Source organism: Lathamus discolor, chromosome 1 (genome assembly GCF_037157495.1).
Source record: "Lathamus discolor isolate bLatDis1 chromosome 1, bLatDis1.hap1, whole genome shotgun sequence".
Taxonomy (NCBI): Eukaryota; Metazoa; Chordata; class Aves; order Psittaciformes; family Psittacidae; genus Lathamus; species Lathamus discolor.
Window position 1 is genome coordinate 30,390,650 of NC_088884.1, and position 21,426 is coordinate 30,412,075.

Here is a 21,426-nt window from a genome sequence, read left to right on the forward strand (position 1 = left end):
CTGTGGTCACCACATTCAACATGTCTGGTAGAATATTCATAGGTGAGCTAGAAAGAACACAGAAATTCACCTTTCCTGTTTATATTGCCCATGCTCTTTTAGAGGAATACTTCATGGCAGAGCCAGGTCTGCCCATGCAGGACCTGCATAGGGGAGCTCATCCTGTGCTAGAAGTGAAAGCAACGAGTAGGTTATTGCCCTTTTTAACGTCTGAAAACAGCAGCACAACCCTCTGTGGCCTCTCTTCGTGTCAGGCCCTGGGATGTGAGAAGTCATTCATCACGTCACGGGGCTTGGCAAGATCTCTGCCGTTTGCCTTCCAGTTTTCCCACTGTTCTCCAGGACAATACAATAGATAGGAAAGAACAAGAAATATAGATAATATTTATCTTTCTGACTAAACAAGCTGTGGTTTCCAGGCCACAATAACCTTCCAGTGTTCCTATCTCACAGGGGAAATGCGCTGCTAGAAAAAAACAACCCTCCTTCCAGAATTAGACACGTTCATCTGGACACTGGATGAAATGATTATCGATACCAAGAACTGCAGAAAAGAACAGAACAGCACAACTGGCCAAAGCAAAGATCCTGGTTTCACTAAGTGCCGCCCAGCCTTGCAGCGTGTGGGGTGCAAGGTGTCGAAATTAAGGAGTCAGTACTATAGAGTGCTGTAAAAAAAGTTCCTAGTGTGTTTGTAAGGGAGGATTTCTGGCTAAAATCCAGCATTAAACATGTTTGTAGCACAGTTCTTCTGACTCTGGCCCAAAAGACTGTAGCCTTCAGAATCTCACGCTGGTTAGTACGAAGATCAAAAACCTCTGGCAAATATGGTTATGCTTTCTAATTATTATAGTTGGTTTGCTGATGACTGACACAGCCTCAGACAGGTTTTCAAGTTGGCAGTATTTCTGTATGAGGCACAAGACTTCAGAATTGATTCAGCCGTGTCTGCAGGGAATTAATTCAAAACCTGATTTTGCAAAGGACAAAACCTGATAATGTATTTGTGTAGAACTTGGTAAATATTTTAATCAAAACTGGGAGGAAGTGAGGCATTTGAAATGTATTACTGATATTTTCAAAACATGGTTTTGATTTTTGTTGTGGAAACTGACTGTGAAAAAAAGAAAGTTTGCTGCATAATCAGAAATTGAAATGAAACTTTCCTGCTTGAATGAAATCCTTTGTTGAATTTTTTTGGGTTCATTGAAGATTTTCATATTGACCTAACTGATATTTTAATTTATTTTTTTGTGCTAAAGCCCTCAGTACTTCTCCTTTTATGTTAACCCAAGCTGATCTCTTTTTCTTTCTTTTTCCTTTCATTTTGGTCACTGAACCAAAAATCGAACAGTTCTACTGACAAGTTGACCATTTAATTTCCGGCCACTGAACAGTTCTGATTCAGACAAGCAACCCTCACCACTCTCCTCACGTTTGTTCCCAAAATAAATTACAGGATAATCATTCACTTTCTAAGGCACTGGAGTGCAGCTGGTAGCAATACTGACATTTCCAAGGTAACAAACTCATGTTTTCCATAATGATACCTGCAGTTACTATGTGGCTGTATATGTTGACTGCGTTTTCTTTTGCATCTAGTCATTGTTCAGTCTTCTTTTTCAGCAGAAATCTTTTCCCTGATTCAGTGTTCAGTAAAAAAGGTTTAGAGGAGCTCTGTCCATTGGCTCCTTTGGGATGCCTACAGTTAAAGGGTATTTCTCTCTCCAAACTTGAAAACCTGTTTCCGTGCATCTATGGAATTAGAATTTATTTAACCAGACAAGGAGGCCTTTGTGTCTCTAAAACTACCTTTTCTTCAAGCAATAATATTTATAGGGCTGCCCACCTCAAATAGAAACAAACTGCTCAGAACAGACATGGAAATGGCTTTGAGAGATGCTGGTTTATTTTGTTCAGGGAAATATTCCCCTATGTTCTTCATTTTGCCTCAGCCAGCAGAGATGAAAAGGTGCGGGTTTGGCTGGGGCTGACAACACTAGTCTCTCCCCAGCTTCAGGCAACCCACATTACTTCAGTGAGCATCTGTGGACCTTTTCACTCAAAGAGATGTAAGTTTTGTTTCATCAAGTGGTAGCAGATGTTAGGGAGCTTTCATGCCATTCATCACCAAGGGAAAGCCAATGCGATGGCATCTGGCTGTTTTCTTAGTACAAATTGTTTTGTAAACTCTAAACTGGGTTTGAGCAGTGGTGTTGGTGTATTACACACTGGCTACGCTTCCTCTGGGACCTTGCCCAAAACCCCAGTGTGCAAGTCCCCTCAAGCACCTTTTCCCCAATTAGTGAGATTACCGTAGAGAGCAAATTCTCCTGCTATTTGCAACATTTTCTGTTCAAGAAAACACATTGCAAAATTAATTGCAGTACAATATTTCTTCTGGTTGCACATCATTAACTGCTAAGAAACACTACTGACTTGCACAGTAACTATTAACCTTGCATTCAAGATCTACAAAGCCTGCACTTGTTGCAGTTACCAAGTATTCTCTAAATGCAAACAGTCAGAAAGAGGGAACCTTTCTTTTTCCTAATTGATGTATTTTCCTTAGAGCATGTAGATTTTTTATGAGGCGCAGAGCTCATACAGACACCAGCAAGCACAGTACCTCAAATCTTTAGGCTGGCCAAATCATTGATAAACAAGTATTGCATGTTCTGCCTTGGAGGGCTCCAAATTTTAACACTCCAGGGTGGAGGAGAGCAGTGGTCCCTTTGAAAGAGGATCGGTGCCAGCAAAGTCCGCAGCTCCTTGATGCATCGTGTGATAACAGTGATGAGACAAGAGCTTAGGGCAGCAGGACAAGCTTTAACTCTGCTCTCTTGAAAATTTTACTGACCTATTCCTTGAGTTGAACATCTGGATGGCAGTTTCCATCCCTCTTGGCACAGTGCTGCATCAGGGCAAGCCTGGGTGCAGAAAGGTGAGGCAGAAGAGATGCACATGAGGGAGCAGTCAGATTTTCAGTTTAGCAGATTATTCTTTTCTCTCCTTTTGCAAAGAGCTGGGCTCATCACTCCAAGAGCACAGCTAGATAGACAGTTTCCATCTAGTAAGAACCCAGCTAGATAGTTTCCATCTAATAACTTTCCCCAAAACTACTAGGCTGATGTATTGGTAGGAAAAAAATGCCCTGCTCAAACAATCTGGGTTATGTTCCTGCTGTGTGCCAGTTCAGCTCTCTTCTGCTGAATTTAACATGTGTTTATTATGTTTAGCATGCAGGGTGGTTGTAATGAGTTTGAATTAGAGGGGAATCATCTTCTTTCTTTGTGCTTTTTTTACAGCAAGAACACTGTGATCTGGTATAAAGGGAGATTGATGCCTTTGTAATTAGCTAGACCAGAATTTGACAGACTTTTTGGTTCTGGGTTTTACTTTCAGGTACCCTGTATAGGTATTTACCCTCGGAGAAAACCAGGAATAAGTGATAATAACAGAACACATTTCCTCTATTCATCCTGAACAATTTGGAAAGGTTTAGGTGCAATGAAAGTATAATAATAATTTTCTTTTAGTTATGCAGTTAGGGGCATGTTTCATGATATCCTTTGTTGTGTAGCTGGCTGTTTGGTTGCTTCTTGAGCTTTTCTTTTGCAGGCAGTCAGATTGCTCTGTGGGATAAATAGTTATATATATTGGGTGGCTAATTGTTTAATGTGCTCTTCAGAATCAGAAGAGATGCTGCAAGGAAATACATGTGAGTGGGGTGGCCGGGATTTTAATATATATTTCAGGATCCTGGGTATTTAGCAGCTATTTATTGTGCTTTCTGCCTGTGTCATGGCAGTAATTTCTATCACATGCCAAAAGACAGCCCAGCTGTCTGGTGTCTTGAAAATCCCCCTTTAAATTCTCCCAGGAAGCCCACTTTTGTGTGGCTTAGATCTAGCTTAGGTTTTGTATTGGTGGGAAGACCTTTTATGTGGTGGTAATATATTGGGCAGGAATTAGGAATTACTGGGAGAACTTCCAGTTCTGCTTAAAGCAAAAAAGGAGTCCTGTGATATGCTGAAATATAAATTCACTTAAATGTAGCCAAAGGCTCAGGCTCATTTTTACTTTCCATGAACACAAAACTGTGGAAGGATGCAAACATACAAGTTTTTGTTACTTGTTCACTGTAGGAATACCTTTTGTTGAATTCGTAACCTGCAAAATCCTGTGTTATTAAAAAAGCTACAAACTGGAACATTTCCCCGTGAGAGATGGAGGAAGAAAGAGACATTTCTCAAACTTAAAGCAGGATTTTTACATATTAACTATAAATATCTTGCAACTGTATGATTTGCTTTTAAATAAAATAAAGCCGCTTGCTGTCTCTGCAGAAATGAATTGGGGAAAGGGATTTATCCAGGGTAATTCAGTCAGATGAATGGAGAGATATGTCCATCACCACTAACATGATGGTTATTCCTTCTAAATATAAACTGATAATATTATATATTAGAGGCTTGATTATAGCATTAAGAAGATTAGTACATTTAAACAGAAAATAAAGGCTTATGTGTCCTAAATGTGAAACTAAAAGGAGAGGGTTTTATATATGGCAGTATCACAACGTTCAGTACTTTTGAACAAGGTATTTTTCCCATGGAAATACCTGTAAGGAATAATCAATGCATGCTGCCTCTGGGAATAGTGGAATGCCTTAAATCTAATCTCTTTCAAAGTGGTAATTTAAATACACACAGGTATTAATCTTGGCATATTTTGGGTGTGTTTATTGGAGCAGGCATAATGGTTGCATGCAACCATGTCCACAAGGGCGGTTTCCTGGCTCATCCATTTCTAAAAACATTTGGGCTGTCTTTTAATTGCAGAAACTGTGGAATACCTATTGAAAATACAGAAGGGAAAAAATGGTTGATGATACTTCTGTGATATTTCTTGAATCAGATCTATGGACTTAAAACATTTAACACAGTGTCTTTTAATACTGTGCTTAACTTACAGAGTACTGTCTCTAAGGACATACTAGCTGAATCTTTTGAAGGTATTGAATTTATGACATTGAATTTAAGACTTTTGTGCTCATGTCATGAGGCTTGTTAGGTAGTGTTTAACATGTCTCCTTTTGCATTTCTAGTTTTTTTAAATTCTTGTTCTTTATAGCCTTGTAGTTCCTCTCAGTGAAAGATTTATAGAGAGGATAAGAGAAGACTTGATCCTTTTACAGTTATCTTCCTGATAGATAATACAGCTTGATTTCCTTTTCTGCACTTCTCAAATTAGATATTCTGCACCTTAATCACAGCACCATCTTAGTTACTTTATCTTTTAAGAGTAAAAGCTCTACTATTGTAAGTTAACTTAGAAATACTATAGAATCTTCCTCAGGGCTTGTCTGTGTTTCTGATCCAGGCATTGCTCTCTTGTCAAGTCCTGTCCAGAGGAAAAAGCCCCTTAATGGAAATCAGTGGGGGCTGCAGTTTGAAATGGCTGGTCTGTCCCAAGGCAGAGCTGCAGCCGATGTTAATCCACAGCCCTGCCCACCCCATGGGCTGGATGCAGGTTGGCTCTGTGAGAGCCTGAGGCTGTGCCAATGGTGCAAGGTAACATAGAGGCACCAGAAGTGCTGCACAGGTCCACATTAAATGCTTGCAGTTCAGAGGGCAAGTCAAGGAGATATGGACACCCAGGTATGTTGAGTGCTGGGTTTTCCACCCATTAGTTTCTCAGAGCACCATGCCGAGGGATGCCAGCCCCCCCTGAGCCTGTCTGGCTGCAGGTAACATATTGCCTGCCTGGTGCTGATAGTGCTGGCTCTGGAAGGGGAGGTTGGGTCTGCCCTCAGCTGAGATGCTCATAATTTGCTGTCCCACTTCCCTATCGAGCTGGCTGGTACCATGGGGAAGGGCTGCCCAGCACCTCCTGTCCCAGAGGACAGGCTGGAGACACAGCCTCGTCTGTCCCTCCTTTGGGGCTGGAAGCTCAATGTACAACCTGGCCCTTCCTGGGGCTGTATATGCTTTTTGCACTACCCATTTAAACTCTTAAAACCCATGTTCTCTAAAATACTAAAATGAAAGAACTCTTTCACATATCTGCAAGAGCTGCCATTCTTTAGACATCTGATCTTCCCTTTACTCATGTTGTTCGGACTGTTGGATAGTAATGTCTATAATATTAAAATGTCCCTGTATGTATTTATTGCTTCTGTTGCTTTGGTGCTATTTTTAATGGGCATAGCAAGATGTTGTAGACCAGTAGGCTAAATAAATATTCTTCACATTGTTGTGATTGCCTTTTATGCATGCTTGAAAATAAATGTATTTGTCCCTGAAGTAAATATACGTGAACAGGCTCTCTTGTATGGCACTTTCAGTATGCCGTCTGTCCTCCCCCATTTTGAATGTGTTTGTTAACTTCAATCAAGCATAACATATAGGTCTCACAGATGCTAGATACTGGAAAGTTTCATGGAAATCAATAGCCAGCAGAGAGAAAAGACCCAGAGTAATGTCTTCACTGAAACTGAAGATAGTTGGGTGAGCTCAGTTATATATTAGCCCCCAGGAGAGTCTTGGAGAGAGGGGCCTTACATATGACCCAGGCACAGAAACACCTTGGTAGGACTCTGCTATACGCTACAGACACTGGGGTAGCAATTAGGCACTGATCCCCACTAAGAACTGCTTTTATTTCCCCACTGAAAATACAGACTGCTGCAGTATCTATCTCCTCTGGTCCTCGGCCATCAGGGCCTGGCTGTGCTGGGGTTGGTTCGTGCTCAGGATGGCCTGAGAGCTGCTGAGCCATATAGCCCTGGCTTGGCAGAGCAGAGGTTGGGCATGGTTGCAGGACAGTGAAGGTCTCTAGGGGCAATGGGGTGCTCCAGCACCAGGCTGCCTCTGCAGCCACCTTTGCAGCAAAGCCTTTGAGAGCAGCAGTGGGTTTTAGGTTTCTAGTCATATCTGGGAGATAAATTGTTGTCCTGGACATATAACCAGTTCTTCTGGTGGCTGTAAGAAGTCAATGGCCAAAAGCCAAAGATTGATCTAGTCCCTGAAGTTTGTCTTCGACTCCTGATTAAAGAGGAGCTTTCTGTAACAGGCACCCTCTGTAGCTGTGAAAAAATGGCATAGTGATCCCCATGAGAATAAAGTCTCAGAAGAAATAGGAACCATCCAGAGACCTCTAGGGCTGAACTGCAGTGGTGTAAGATGAATGGAAGGTGGCTGAGGGCCCTTGTTTATCCCCTTGCCTAAAGCAAGACTCATGGTAAAGCCCTTCCTGGGCACTGTCCCTAGTGGGTAAGAGTCTGAGGCCGGGTGCAGTGAGAAATGGGAGAATCTGAGCCGTAAATGGGTTATTTCTTTGCTTTCAGTGAGACTTCTTTTGTTGTTAGGAAAGGTCTTCCTATTAGGTCATAACTTTTGTGCTGTGCTTCACCCAAGTGCCTTTACATACTAGGTGATTTATTTCTAGATTTGCTTTTGTCCTCCATGGGAATGACAAAGATTTTAATGTAGTACAGAAAATCCTTGGTGATCTTTAAATCAGAAAAGCTCTGCTGAAGTAGAGTCTCCTTTTTTTTTAACACAAAATGATTTGTTTGTCACCATAATTGGTGATACACTTATGAATCCCTTGAGTTAAATAAAGTGAACCCGGTAAACAAAGGACTTTGTCTTGCTCATATGCATTCTTGCAAAAACAAGAAGAAAACACATCTGTGAAGTAATTAATTCGAATTAGTTTTACCAAAAAGGAACACTTTTGCTGGAATGGCCATGTTAAAATTTTGAGCACCATCCTGGGATTGATTTTGTATAAAATTTGCATTTGGGTCATATTCTGTGATGGTGGAAATGGGATCATGACTCCAGCGGGTGACATGTTATCAAAGTGGTCCTGATGAGTGGACAATTTGGCCTTGAATCCAGTCATTATGATATCGAGCAATGTCTAATACAATTGTTACAGAGTATTCTTAGGCAAAACCACAGAACCACACTGGCTTAGGTAATACTTCATCCTTGAAGTTCAACGCTGATCAAGACACTGCTTTCCGGTTTCCCTTCCTGCAGTCTGCCTGCCCTCTGCCAACCACTGGTGTGTGATTAATTGACTGACATGAAGTCTGTTATTTACATTGCAGATATGTTGTCAGTAGACTCCAGGTGAAGCTCACAGCATGCTGCATATTTACCACCATATGTTCAGGAGGTTGTGAACAGAAAAAAAGTAAGTCTAAAGCCAGAGGAGGTATTAGAGGACACAATAGAAAGGCTAATTATAAAAGCCTTCCAAATCAGTCCCTGCTTCACCATTTGATGTCCCAGTATGTAATTACAGAGAACTAGGAAAAAAAGGAAGATAATAAAAGAAGATAATAAAGGGAGGATATAAAAAACAGGACATGCTATTTTGTGAGAGAAAATAGAGCTCCCAACCCATTTCTCCTTTAGGTGTTGGAAACAAGGGAGAGCCTTGAAAGTGGGATAGAGGGGACAGGTGTCTTGGATGGTATAGACAGGGGAGGTGTGAGCCCAGGGGGAATGGGCAAACTTTGTCAGTGCCTTCTTTAAATGGTGCAGACTGGTGTTTCACCCCCCTAAGGGGGTTTTGCACCAGGTGGGATGGCCAGAAAAGGAGCACTGAAGCTGGCAGCTCTGTTGTCCCTATTGGCAAACAATAATCTGTTCCCTTTAAGCAAAGACAGCATGGGATGAAATCACCTAACAGGATGCCACCTTTATTTGGAAACCCATTATGGGCAGCCTGTGCAAGTAGAAAATCTTGCACTCCATCCGTTACTGTAGCCAATATTAATGTATATGTTTTCCTTGCTATTTATATCACTTCTTAGTGATATAAAGGCTTCCTCTATGAGGATCACAGCATGTCTCCTGTCGCTTCCTAGAGTGGATGATAAGAGTACTGAGGGTTATAATTATTGATAAAATAGAAGAAAAACATATGTCTAAATCTTAGCTTCAAATCTGCATGTATCCTAAGTCAATATTTCTTGGAAAAATAAAGGCACCCTGCAATTCTGTTAGCTACACATGCAGTAGGGAGTTTGGAATCAGGATATTCTTGGGCAAATGAAGCATCTTCTGGCTAGCTGTTGCAGGAAGGTGCAGGAAGTGTAGGGGGCTGGAAATGACAGCTCTAATTTTGCTCCAGGCTGGAGGGAGAATGTCTTCACTCGCTCCTCAAAGGGCCTTCCCCAACACACAGCTCAATTATTTGGACGGTAAGCTGATTAGAGGATTTGAAACCAATCATCCAAAAATGGTTGATGCCAGCCTCCAACTGACACATCAACTTATTCTCAATGAATGCAAAGACGAGATACATTTCAAATTACAATTTTGTAGAAGTGCTTAAAAACATCTTCAGAATGTGTTTCATACTGAACAGGGTGAGCAGTCAGCAAATAGCTCTTTAATGCACCTTTGTGTCTGTTCTAGCTGCTGCCGGAGGCTTGCATGATACCAAGCAGTGCTCATCTCCTGTGCCTGCTCATTTGCCAACGTGGTGTGCAGCTGCGCTCAAGGGGCTCAGGGGTCCCCTGGGCTCCCGCTTCTTGGGAGGCAAGGAAGGTGTTCACTTGGAAAGAGAAAGTAGGAAAAGAGAATTTTGTTGGTTCAACAAGAGGACAAGTTGGAAAGGGTGCCAAGTTCAGACACTTAGAGTATCTACTTGTCTGCTCCTTGCTTTCTTTTAAGTGACCCCCAAAATTCCCAAGTAGAAAAAATATCCCAAATTCCCTTTTCAAAACTTTATTCTTTGCAAAATTTCAGTTTCTTACAGAGATTTCCATCTTGACTTTATAACAATGGTTACACAAGTAAGCCTGTGGATTTTGCTGCAACAACTGGAGTCAATAAGGTTTACATGTGAATAGAAATCCACAGAACCTGAACCAGAAAAAAACCAGATTTTACTTTCTTTTTAATAGAATTTTGCTATGAATCGTTACTGGATGATTACCTATTTATTTTTCTACCATACATGAATGACCTAAAGTTTAAGGCATAAATGTGTATTTCTTTACATTTCTAATTACATTCTGAATGGCAGATTATATTGATAAAGTCTTGCATTAACTGTGTCTGCTATTGTGGATATTAATATGTACAATATAATATTTATTTCCCATTAAACTTCAAAGGCATATTTCAATTGTTAAAAAACCCTGAACATATTGGAGAAAGTAAATAAAATGGTAAAGGTGACAGAGACCAGCCATGAGCAGAAGGGCTCAAGTTAGCTACCCTCCAGCCCTTCAGCCCAGGCACGGAGGTGGTTGGGTTGGAGACATAGAACTCCTTCACTTAGTGCTTCCATAGTGCTGAGCACGTACATATGTAGTTATCCATGCCTGCTGTAACCTTGCATAAAGCTGTGATTCAGCTCCCTTCTCTTTCCTGCAGGGACTGCTCTGAGTTTCCAAGACACCAGTCTTGAAGTGCAAGGTGATACGCAGTGCCTCAGACTTCAAATGCCCATTGCATATACTGATGAAGTATTTAGCAGTTTCCAGCACACATAAACGTAGACGAAGTTAAGGGTCCTCAAAATCTTTGCAAAATTCAAGTTTTATATATTTCTAGATGGAGGCTGAAAGATTTAGGGCCCTGAAGTTAACAACTAGTTTGTGAAATGTAATCCCTAATTTCTCCTGCCTTTGCATATGGTGTGCACTGCGAAGGTGATTTTAACAGAGCTCTGCACTTCTTGTATAAAAGCACTTTCAGTTACCATTGTATTTTGGTCTGACAATGATTACTGAGTGCACCATGAACCCAGCTTCCGTAAGATACAGTGCCTTCTGTAAAGACAGTAATTCTCCATCCTCCTCAATGAGATTTTCCAATGGCTCAGTCATTTTGTAACCATGTTATTACAAGCCTGTGGAGTCTGTTTTATAATAGCACAAAAAAGGTACAATATGTTTAAATTCAGGTGCCTTAGAAACATTACAAAGTCAGATGGCAGAAAACTGTAACAGCTTAAGTCTGTAGAGACTGTTTCAAATACTGAATGAACACAGTACACACTACGCCACTATTTAAGGTTGAAGAAATTAAGTCAAACTCCATAGACACTGAAAGAAACCTGGCATAGCAAGACATGCTACATTGCTCACTCCTGCACCCAGGAATTTTATCTTCTGCAGCAGAACCTGGATATAAAGAGTAATTAAAATATATTAATAATAAATTCATCTCTTCCTGTAGGTCTCCATGCTTTTCTTCCATTGCAATCTGCAAAGGACCTCCAAATCTACCTGGTAGGATGGAGGTTTTATGATTTGATGTGACCTAGAACTTAGTGAACAAGGAAACAACAAAGGATCTCAAGGGGCACAAAACTTCTGCACCCAATAAAAGGGCACAAGGCTTCTGCTCTTACACTGAGTGCTTCCTCTTCTTCCTTGGATTGTGGGTTGGGGAAAGGGAATTTAATTCACAGAGGACTTCTAGGGGATCCTGGCATGCTGCTGCTGGGTGATATACAAGCAGTGTCTGACAGCAGGAGCTGTAAATTTGGGAATTCCCAAGAAGTTTGGGGCAGGAACCTTCTGTTTACAGGAAAAAAGCTTTTATTGGAGTTTTCTCAGAAAGCTCCCCAGCTACTTGCAGTCCTTTCTCCCATCTGAGGAAGGAAAAAAGCAGATTAATACTGTGCGAATTTCTGGTAGAATTGTCTTAAATTCTACTGTCCTACAATGGGATGAAAAGATGACTTAATTTTACATCAGAGTAAAACCTCTTGTCTAAAGAAGTCAGGGTACGTTCTCACACCTCCCCTCTCTTTTACTCCTCTCCCAGTCTTCATGATGATGAAGCAGGGTTTTTGTATTACAAATAGTACCTTTGTAATTTGATCTTTTATCCTATTTTGGGGAGGGGAAATTGTTTGCAAGGTGCAGCATATTTTTTTTTTTTTATTTTTCCCCAGAAATTAGAACAAAATTTTATTCATGACTAACAAAATCTAACCGTAGTATTACTTTTAAGCGATAGAAAATAGACCATGTTTCCCTGGATGGTTTCATGTATGGTAGTCATAACTGTGTAGGATGGTGAGCTCTTATGCGGTTATGTCAAGATTAAAGCAAAGGGCTGTCTGTTGCCAACAGAACAAAGAATTGGAAACAACCCCACAAACAGCTCCCTTCTCCCAGCTTTTCACAGAGGGGAATTTAGGAGCTCGCTTCCCTGCAGCTTTGTGTCTTGCATGGAAATCAGTCCTCCTGTGATGAGGTGCAAGCTTGGAATGGGGCAGCTGCAGGACACATAGTGTGTTGTGGTGTGTAGGTTCTCTGGTGTCTACTAAAGTGGCTGTGACTGCCTTTTCCTGCTTGGGAAGTGAAGGGGACCGCACACCTTCTTCACATCACTGATATTTCAGGGGATTTACAGATGCACAGTATTTTTCAGATTACCTTTTTGTTGTGTTTAGTTGAAGTCACCTAGTAGGATAACAGTTAGTGAGAGTAGTGTTGGGGAAACACATTTGTGGTTGGTTCTGTTATGCTTTTTTTTCTGTATGGAAATAAGATGTATCCTGTACGAAATGCTCCTTGCTTGACTGTCTTCTCTTAAAAGAGAGGAAGCAGAATAGGAGCAGGAAAACTCATGTTCAGCTTTAAAGAGAAGCTGCAAGAGTAAGTAAATAGAATAGCGGATTTCAAATGTGAATATGTTCTGATGGGACATACAGAAACCTAAGGTGGGACAAGGAAAGAGGAAGAAAAATGTGTGATCTGCAAACTACTTTGAAGCCAATTAATGCATAGAGACTTTAAAGATCTTAATGAAAATCTGTGTCCCAAATTGTAACTTTTTCAGTTTTACTTGTACATCTCACAGGAGGACACTGAGGTAATTTGCCTATATTGCTCAATATTTACTTGCCTGCATGAGATTAAGTATAAGAGCAAGGTCACTCTATCAAAATTGCCGTGAAAATTTGACAGCTCAGAGAGAAAATCTGCCCTCTGTGTCCTTTACCATTATGACTTCAGTTAATGAAAAAACTAATAATATTTTATACTCAGCTGTCAAATGGCTCTGGACAAGTGTCTGAGTAGGGTCTTACAGGCCCAGGTGAAGAATACTGAAGAGGAACAGTTTTTCATATACAAAGCAAGACTGCCATCATTGGGGGGGGGGGGGGGGGGAAGTGTGCAGGATGAGAACTTGGCCATACATAATGGCTGTATGTATTTAAATGTGTTCTCTGAGGTGCCTGGGTGCCTTTAGTGTGATGGGTATATTTCGTAATAAAAATGTGGTTATAATAGTTGTCCTTCATAGAATACTGATTGAGTTACCTAGTATTTTAAAATTTATTGAGGCTATTCTTAGGACACACTTTGGAAAACCATTTTCTGAGCACTTCTACCAGAGTGCAAATAATTCCACAGCCATTTGAAATATTATTGCAGTATGAAACTGTTAAAGGGTATTGTAGTTTTAGCATTAACTTGCCTGGTTTTTGAAGACATTTCATCCTTGGAAGTAGCTAAACTGGTAAACCAGTTAGCTGCAGGTGGTTACATTTGCTAATCAGATGAATAATTGTTCTACGTTTGCAAAAGAAAGACAGCTGCAATTGCTGTAGAAGATTGTTAGGAGTGTTTTAGCATAACAATGAAGTGCAGCACCTGCCTTTCCAATGTGCTTTACAATTACACTACTGGTATTATTTCCTTGACACTCCCCTCCCCAAGCACACAAGGATCTACATGGTGCTCTAGCTGTAGCTAGAAGACAGTTTCACTTCAAATGCCTCTTTGGTTTTGCTTATGAATTTCCAACAACCTTGCCATTTTGATCCATACTTATTAAAGTTTTGCTTTTATTAAAATGGTGCACAGGTGTTTGGCAGACTTACATATGGCTGTTTCATAATAGTTGATTTGAAAAATCAGCATTTTAAACTTGTGCAGTTTTCAACTCAATTCTTTATGTGTGTAACTCATTGACCTACCTGTTGGGACCTGCAGGTTTCTTCCCTTTTACGGTTAGATTTGTGATAAGTTTGAAGGAATTTGATTCGCAAGTAAGATGCTTAGTTATGCATCAGTCACTAGAATGGCATAGGTATGTCTTTGTTGCGCTATGTATGTGATATTTATTTCCATATTTGATTTATATATGTGTACATCAGTCACTTCCCATGCTCCCTTAATTTAATTTCTGCCAATCCCTGCCTTAGGATATGCTCGAGATACAGCAATCAGCCAAGAAAGGCTGCTTATGTCACCCTTTACACAGGTGTAAAGCAACATTTATCAATGCAAATTAGTAGTGATTTGTGGATTTGTGAAAGTTGTGCTTTCCTTACCATTTGGATCTACTTCGATTGGCTCTTTACCATTCTTCAGATCAATTTGGGAAAAACACGCTAAACCTGTTGTAATACCCAGGGTATCTGCGCATGCTAACAGGTAAAAAGCCTTTTAAGTGTCTCCATTTAGCTCTCTGTGTTTCACAGAGAGCTGATACTCCATACTTATCCTTCTTTACAGCTTATTAGTGTGGTGTGATTTGTTGCAATACAATTTCTTAATTATGATTATTGGTTTGGAAAGTGAATCCTGATGCTCCCAAAGAACTGTATGCTGCTCCTTCCTTAAATGTAAACCCACTGTGCTGGGACAAGTGCATGAGAGGGTTTGAGACCTTCCTTAATCCTCACAGCTTTCTCACTCTAGTATTTCCTATGTCTGCTTTCACCTTTACAGCCACAGTTCCTATCTTTATTACTGGAAGCTTTTCAGTAACAGTTTGCAAATGGATGGACTGTTGTCTCAAATGAACTGAAATTTTAGCAGCTAAATTCCCCTGAGATACTGAGCCTCTGAGAAGGGTTTAGCCACTTTCTACCCTTTCTTGTTGCCTTTGCTTCTGCCTGGAAATGTATGAGACCACTGTTCACAACAGCAAATTGCCTAGGGATCCCGAGGAGCTACATCTGAATGCACTTCATTTTTAATACATTTGTCTTGTAAGGGTTTGGTGGGACTTTCTTTTTTTTGCCATCCTAATGTCTGAACAAGGTAATAGATAGCGTGCTTTCTGAACTGTCAGAATCTTCTCAAGTTCCTATCAGTTCCAATTAAATCCTGTTTTCCCACATTTCAAGGGGGTGAGCTATCTCCCCCGCTTTGTCAGCAACATACACAGCCATTAAGGGGTTCACTTTCCAGCTGTTTTCCTATGTCTATTGAAACAATGGTGATGCCCAAGCCAGTACCCACTGTTCTTTCGTTTGCAGTCCATATTATGTACTTGTAAACCTCCTCTCTCTGATACTGGTCTGTAAGTCCAAGTTCACCTGTGTAGATACAAGTGTTGTTCCGTAATAATTTGGGGTTTGACTCCATATTTATGCTCTAATATTCCAGGAACAGAGGTCTCTTCAGGCCCTCTGTAATGCAGAATTGCTGTTTTCTTTTCCTCTTTGCCTACTGTTGGACTGTGTCCGACCAACTCAGACTGGTGGCTTTCTTCAGAATTTGCATGTGGGCACTGTACCACATGTGGATGTGAATATTATTGTCCAGAGGAAGATGTCTATGAAACACAATGAAATTCATATCGAGGTGTTTTTTTTCCTAACACAACCACTTCTGGGGGTTATGGAAATTTTGTCTTCTCATGCATGAGTTTGAATTGATCCAAACTGTCTGAGCTCATGGGCTTCCCTCTAAAGATTATTCTGTCACTTACGTGGGATACCCAGAGCTTTCCATTCTGGGACAGCTATGTGTGCAGTCAGAGAACTAAAATGTGGGGAATGTTTGCGGTTAGAGAAATCTTGTGGTTAAGTGAACTCAGCATCCAGGTGCTGGTGCCCTTGTGGTTTGTAATTCATCTGTTTCTCAGAGTGATTACTCATCTCTTCAGTCTTTGTCAGAGTTTTTCTTTTTCTAGCTTTTTTGACTTTTTACTTTTTTGAAGTTAGTCCAAGTTTTCCTGCCCTCCTGTTTTGGGGAAAAGCTTAGTCTGTGCAATCAGGTCAGGCTGCTAATTAGTTAATTAATTCACCATTCTGGACCAAACATGGGCTTCCCCAGTCTGCTGTGGCTGTTTCAGGAAGAATCCCATCTATCTGCAAGGCACTCCATGACTTTTGTGGAAACAAACAAACCAACCAACCCAGAAGTTTCTAGAAATTCTTTTGTGACAGTTTTGGTTCATCATATTGGTTTGGTTTTAAACTCTTTCTGAACTCTTGATCAAGGGTCACTTTGTCACGTATCCCGCTGTGACTGTTGTGACTTATCTATTACTTGCTCCTTTTTGATGCAATGGTAGTGACACCTCTCCATTGATCTACTATCACCAAGATTGCCTCTTTTTAGATTTTTATGTATTTTGAGGATCATATGAACAAATCACTTGTAGGAGAAAAGGAAATCAGGTTCACACAAGAATTGGGCTCATCACAGTTATTCAGATTGTGTCCTTGCATTTTCTTTCATGCCTTTTCTCTTAACTTCCCCATAATTTCCTCTCTGTTTGTCATGGAAACACAACCCTTCACAAAGCATTCGGCAGCAATACTGTTCCACGTGTGTGTGTGTGTGTGTGCTCTTGGACAATGATGTTCACCATTGGGAATGAAGGATCTGCTTCTGTTTTAACTGATTCTGTAAAGGTCCCTGGCTGCTGCTTACAAGCATCTCATTACGGGACAGAAGTATTCTTTTTTTTTTAGTTCACTTACCAGCAATGCTGTGAAATCAGCAAAGGGTAATAATCTCTGGGGCAGGAGCTTTTGTGTGTGGGAGCTTTAGTTGTTTGAGGTCTCTGGCTGTGAGCATGGGTTAGCAGGAGCACAGAGTGGTGCAAGGACTGAAGCAGAGCTTCTCTCTTTCATCTACTAAGTGTGAGCTTCTGTGGCAGATTTGGTTACTAGAAGGGAATGACATTGAAGGATTATGTTTGTATTTCCTCAGAAATCAATGGAGAATAAAGGTTTGAGAACTCTTCCTGATTTTTGGTATTTTGGGGTTGGTTTTGGAGGTTTTCTTGAGTTTGTTGTTCTTAAGAATAGCTGGTATGGGGGGGACGACAGGCTTGGCTGATGTGTCTTGGCTAATAACCTACATATGCTGATTTTTATGTGCTATAGCCTACAATGATAGGGTATCCCTGATAGCTATGGTTCTCTTTGAACATATCAGTGGTTTTTAGATTTATAGTATGGTAATGTCAGTTTTGTGGCCTACAATGAAAATGCAGTCAAGACCATGCAAATGATAGCTATAATGGAATTTATGCTGACTGACAAGGGGCAAAGAGATGGGAGGGAGGTCAGATGTTGCAGAATCTTAACTCCAAACTGTCACTCTAAGCGATTTGAAAATGAGCATGTGTTTATAGCGTGGGCTTTCCACTGTTTGTTGTCCTCTTAAAATTTACACTGAACCTCAACAGTTCTTTAGTAGAGTATTTTTGTAGTGTTTTATCTGGAATTTTCCAAGGAATTTTTACTTTATTCAGCAGGAATAAAGCAGAGAATTTCAGAAATACATTTGTAATCAAAGCAAGCATTCTAACAATGGAATTGATATCGCACATGACTCAGTCTCTTTTAAAGATCTTCATGTCTTCATTTTCAACTTAAATGTTTTTAACACTGTATTTTGAAACTAATCATAAATGACTGTAACAGTTCCTATACATTGTATTTAAAATTACCATTACTAGCAGCAGTGAAGATAAATTTCAGAGTGTTTGCTTTTTGCAGTGAGGAAATTTGTGGACAGATAAATATCTATATATATTTTTGCTTACCACAGCTGGTGTTTTGGAGACGATTTACTATACTAACACAGTAACACTAATACGCTACAATATCTAAAATGCCTTTAGCGTGCCATTTACACTCGTCTGAGAGATTTCATGAAAGTATGATATTAGTAAGCCTTCCTGAGTAATCCATCATGCCTAGGAGACTTAATCAGATTGTAGATGTACTTACCCCGGCTTTATTGTTATTTTCAGTATTACTGTCCTTATTCCTGCTTCATCTGTGGTGAAAACACTGAGAATTTCAGTTGGAGTTCAATACGTTATAATCATGGTTCTCCACAAAATGCAGCCCAGCACAAAACCTACAGCCTCAATTTAGACGTTGTGTGTGGTAAAATTTCTTGATATTTCTTTTAAAGGATTGTACAGAAGTTTAATATTTCTGCAGGACTTTTAAATGTGCAGAACTGATTAATTCAGAATATCAGAGCTGCTCATAAATGTTTAATATCTTTATTTTGCCTGATTGGATATAATTTAATCTATGAGCTTCTTTCAGCACTGTAGGACCAGGTACTCATCTTTTATTTCTAGGAATAGTTTAAACATAATTCCTTTTATTACAGGTTAATATTAATGTCTGGACCTTCCGCTGTTATTGTTCATTCTTTAATAAAACCTACTTCAGAATTAATCACCTGAACTCTAACTGGTAGCAGCTGTTCTTTTTAAGTGTACCTTTCAGAAAAATACAGTTCAACTAAAATGTGCTCAAACTCAGTGAGCTGAAAGCTGGAATTTTGTCTTTACAACACTTAAGCATTTCCTTAGAAATGCAGAAATATTCTGGGTAGGATATTTCTGCTAGGCGAGTCCTGGATTTAGGCTGAGGTTAAAGTTTGATCAGCTTGGAGCTGTGTTGTTTCACAATGAAAAAGCTTCATTGAAAAGCTGAAGAATGAGCCTTAGTATAGAATCATGGAATCATAGAATAGTCAGGGTTGGAAAGAACCTTAAGATCATCTAGTTCCAACCCCCCTGCAATGGGCAGGGACACCTCGAACTAAACCGTGTCACCCAAGGCTCCGTCCAGCCTGGCCTTGAACACCGCCGGGGATGCAGCATTCACAGCTTCCTTGGGCAACCCATTCCAGTGCCTCACCACCCTTACAGTAAAGAACTTCTTCCTTATATCCAATCTAAACTTCCCCTGTTCAAGTTTTAACCTGTTACCCCTTGTCCTGTCACTACAGTCCCTAATGAAGAGTCCCTCCCCAGCACCCTTCTAGTTCCCCTTCAGGTACTGGAAGGCTGCTCTGAGGTCTCCATGCAGCCTTCTCTTCTCCAGGCTGAACAGCCCCAACTTCCTCAGCCTGTCTTCATACGGGAGGTGCTCCAGTCCCCTGATTATCCTCGTGGCCTCCTCTGGATTTGTTCCATCAGTTCCATGTCCTTTTTATGTTGAGGACACCAGAACTGCACACAATACTCCAGGTGAGGTCTCAAGAGAGCAGAGTAGAGGGGCAGGACCACCTCCTTCAACCTGCTGGTCACGCTCCTTTTGATGCAGCCCAGGATCCAGTTGGCTTTCTGGGCTTCAAGTGCACACTGAAGCTGGCTCATGTTCATTTTCTCATCAACCAACACCCCCAAGTCCTTCTCTGCAGGGCTGCTCTGAATCTCTTCTCTGCCCCACCTGTAGCTGTGCCTGGGATTGCTCCGACCCAGGTGTAGGACCTTGCACTCAGCATGGTTAAACTTCATGAGGTTGGCATCAGCCCACCTCACCAGTGTGTCAAGGTCCCTCTGGATGGCATCCCTTCCCTCCAGCATATCAACCGAACCACACAGCTTGGTGTCATCGACAAACTTGCTGAGGGCGCACTCAATCCCACTGTCCATGTCACTGACAAAGATGTTGAACAAGACCGGTCCCAACACCAATCCCTGAGGGACGTCACTCATTACTGGTCTCCAGCCGGACATCGAGCCCTTGACCACAACTCTTTGTGTGCGGCTGTCCAGCAGGTTCTTTATCCACCGAGTGGTCCATCCATCAAACTGATGTCTCTCCAATTAGAGACAAGGCTGTTGTGTGGGACAGTGTTGAATACTTTGTCCAGGTAGATGACATCAACTGCTCTACCCCTGTCCATTGGTTCTGTAGCCCCATCATAGAAGGCCACCGAATTGGTCAGGCAGGATTTCCCCTTAGTGAAGCCATGCTGGCTGTCACCAAGCACCTTGTTGTTTTTCATGTGCCTTAGCATGCCTTCCAGAAGAATGTGCTCCAAGATTTTGCCAGGCACAGAGGTGAGACTGACTGGTCTGTAGTTCCCTGGGTCATCAGGTCCTATGGACTTGTGCGCGTTCAGGTCTTGAACCAGATCATCTCCTACAGTGTGACTAAGGTCTTCGTTCTCACAGTCCCTGTGTCTGCCTTCCAAGACTTGGGTGGTGTGGTCAGAGCCTTTGCCAGTGAAGACTGAGGCGAAGAAGTCATTCAGAACCTCAGCCTTCTCCAAATCCTGTGTAGCCAGTTCTCCCGATAGCTTCAGGAGGGGACCTACGTTGTCCCTAGTCTGTCTTTTATTTGCAGTGTACCTATAGAAGACCTTCCTGTTATCCTTAACATCCCTAGCCAAGTTTAATTCTAACTGGGCCTTAGGTTTCCTAACCTGGTCCCTGGCTTCCCGGACAACATCCCTGTACTCTACCCAGGCCGCCCGTCCTTGCTTCCATCTTTTATAAGCCTCTTTTTTCCTTTAAATTTTCCTCAGCAGTTCCTTATCCATCCAAGGTCTCCTGGTCCTCCTGTTGCACTTCCTTCTAGTTGGGATGCAGCACTCCTGAGCTTGTAGCAGGTGATCCTTGAATATCAACCAAGAGTCTTGGGCCCCCCGCCCTCTAGGACTATATTCCATGGAACATTACTAAGCAGGTTCCTAAAGAGGCCAAAGTCTGCTCTTTTGAAGTCCAGGGCAGTGAGCTTGCTATATGCTCTTCTCACTGTCCTGAGGATCTCAAACTTGACCATCTTGTGATTGCTACAACCAAGGCTGCCCTGGAGTGTCACATTTCCAACTAGCCCTTCCCTGTTGGTGAGCACAAGGTCAAGCATGGCACCTCTCCTTGTCGGCTCCTCTATTACTTGCAGAAGGAAGTTGTCTTCCACACAATCGAGGAACCTCCTGGATTGCTTGTGCCTGTCTGTACCATCCCTCCAACAGATATCGGGGTGGTTGAAGTCCTCCATGAGATCAAGGGCCTGTGAGCGTGATGCTGTTCCTATCTGTCTATAGAGCGCTTAAGCTTAGTCTGCTTATAGAGCAGAGTATCTCTGGAGGAGGTGGGATGGACCTGGCAGGCATGTTGGCTTGTGACTGCTGAACCCCAAATGAGTTAAAAAAAGGATGCTGTAATGGTGAGCAAGCTGAATAAATGATGGTGGAGAGTTTCTTTTTTAAGACTTCTAAAATGTTTAACTTCCTAAAAAAGGGAGATTTTTAAGTTTGGTTCTGCCTATGGGTTTTGGTAGGTTAAGAAAGCTCCCCTCCAGTGTTCCACAAAATTCACATCAGATCCAAAACAAAACAGCCTTACCACATTCAGAGACCTGGGAAATGCACCCTATGGGCAATACTGCTAGCCGGTAGGGCTGGAAGTAGCGTAA

The 21,426-nt window shown here is 41.4% G+C and overlaps 1 protein-coding gene across 2 annotated transcripts in view; it reads left to right on the forward strand.

The window, feature by feature from the left end:
- Nucleotides 1-21,426, forward strand: part of RELN (reelin) — a 289,653-nt gene that overhangs the window by 9,885 nt on the left and 258,342 nt on the right. Inside the window, exon 1 of one of the 2 annotated variants that reach the window (XM_065666471.1) lies at nucleotides 14,369-14,437. The exons of the other annotated variant lie outside the window; for it this stretch is intronic. Coding sequence (XP_065522543.1) covers nucleotides 14,428-14,437 — 10 coding nt within the window. The 5' untranslated portion in view covers nucleotides 14,369-14,427. Of the gene's footprint in view, nucleotides 1-14,368; nucleotides 14,438-21,426 lie in introns of those variants that run through there. 2 annotated transcript variants of the gene reach the window in all.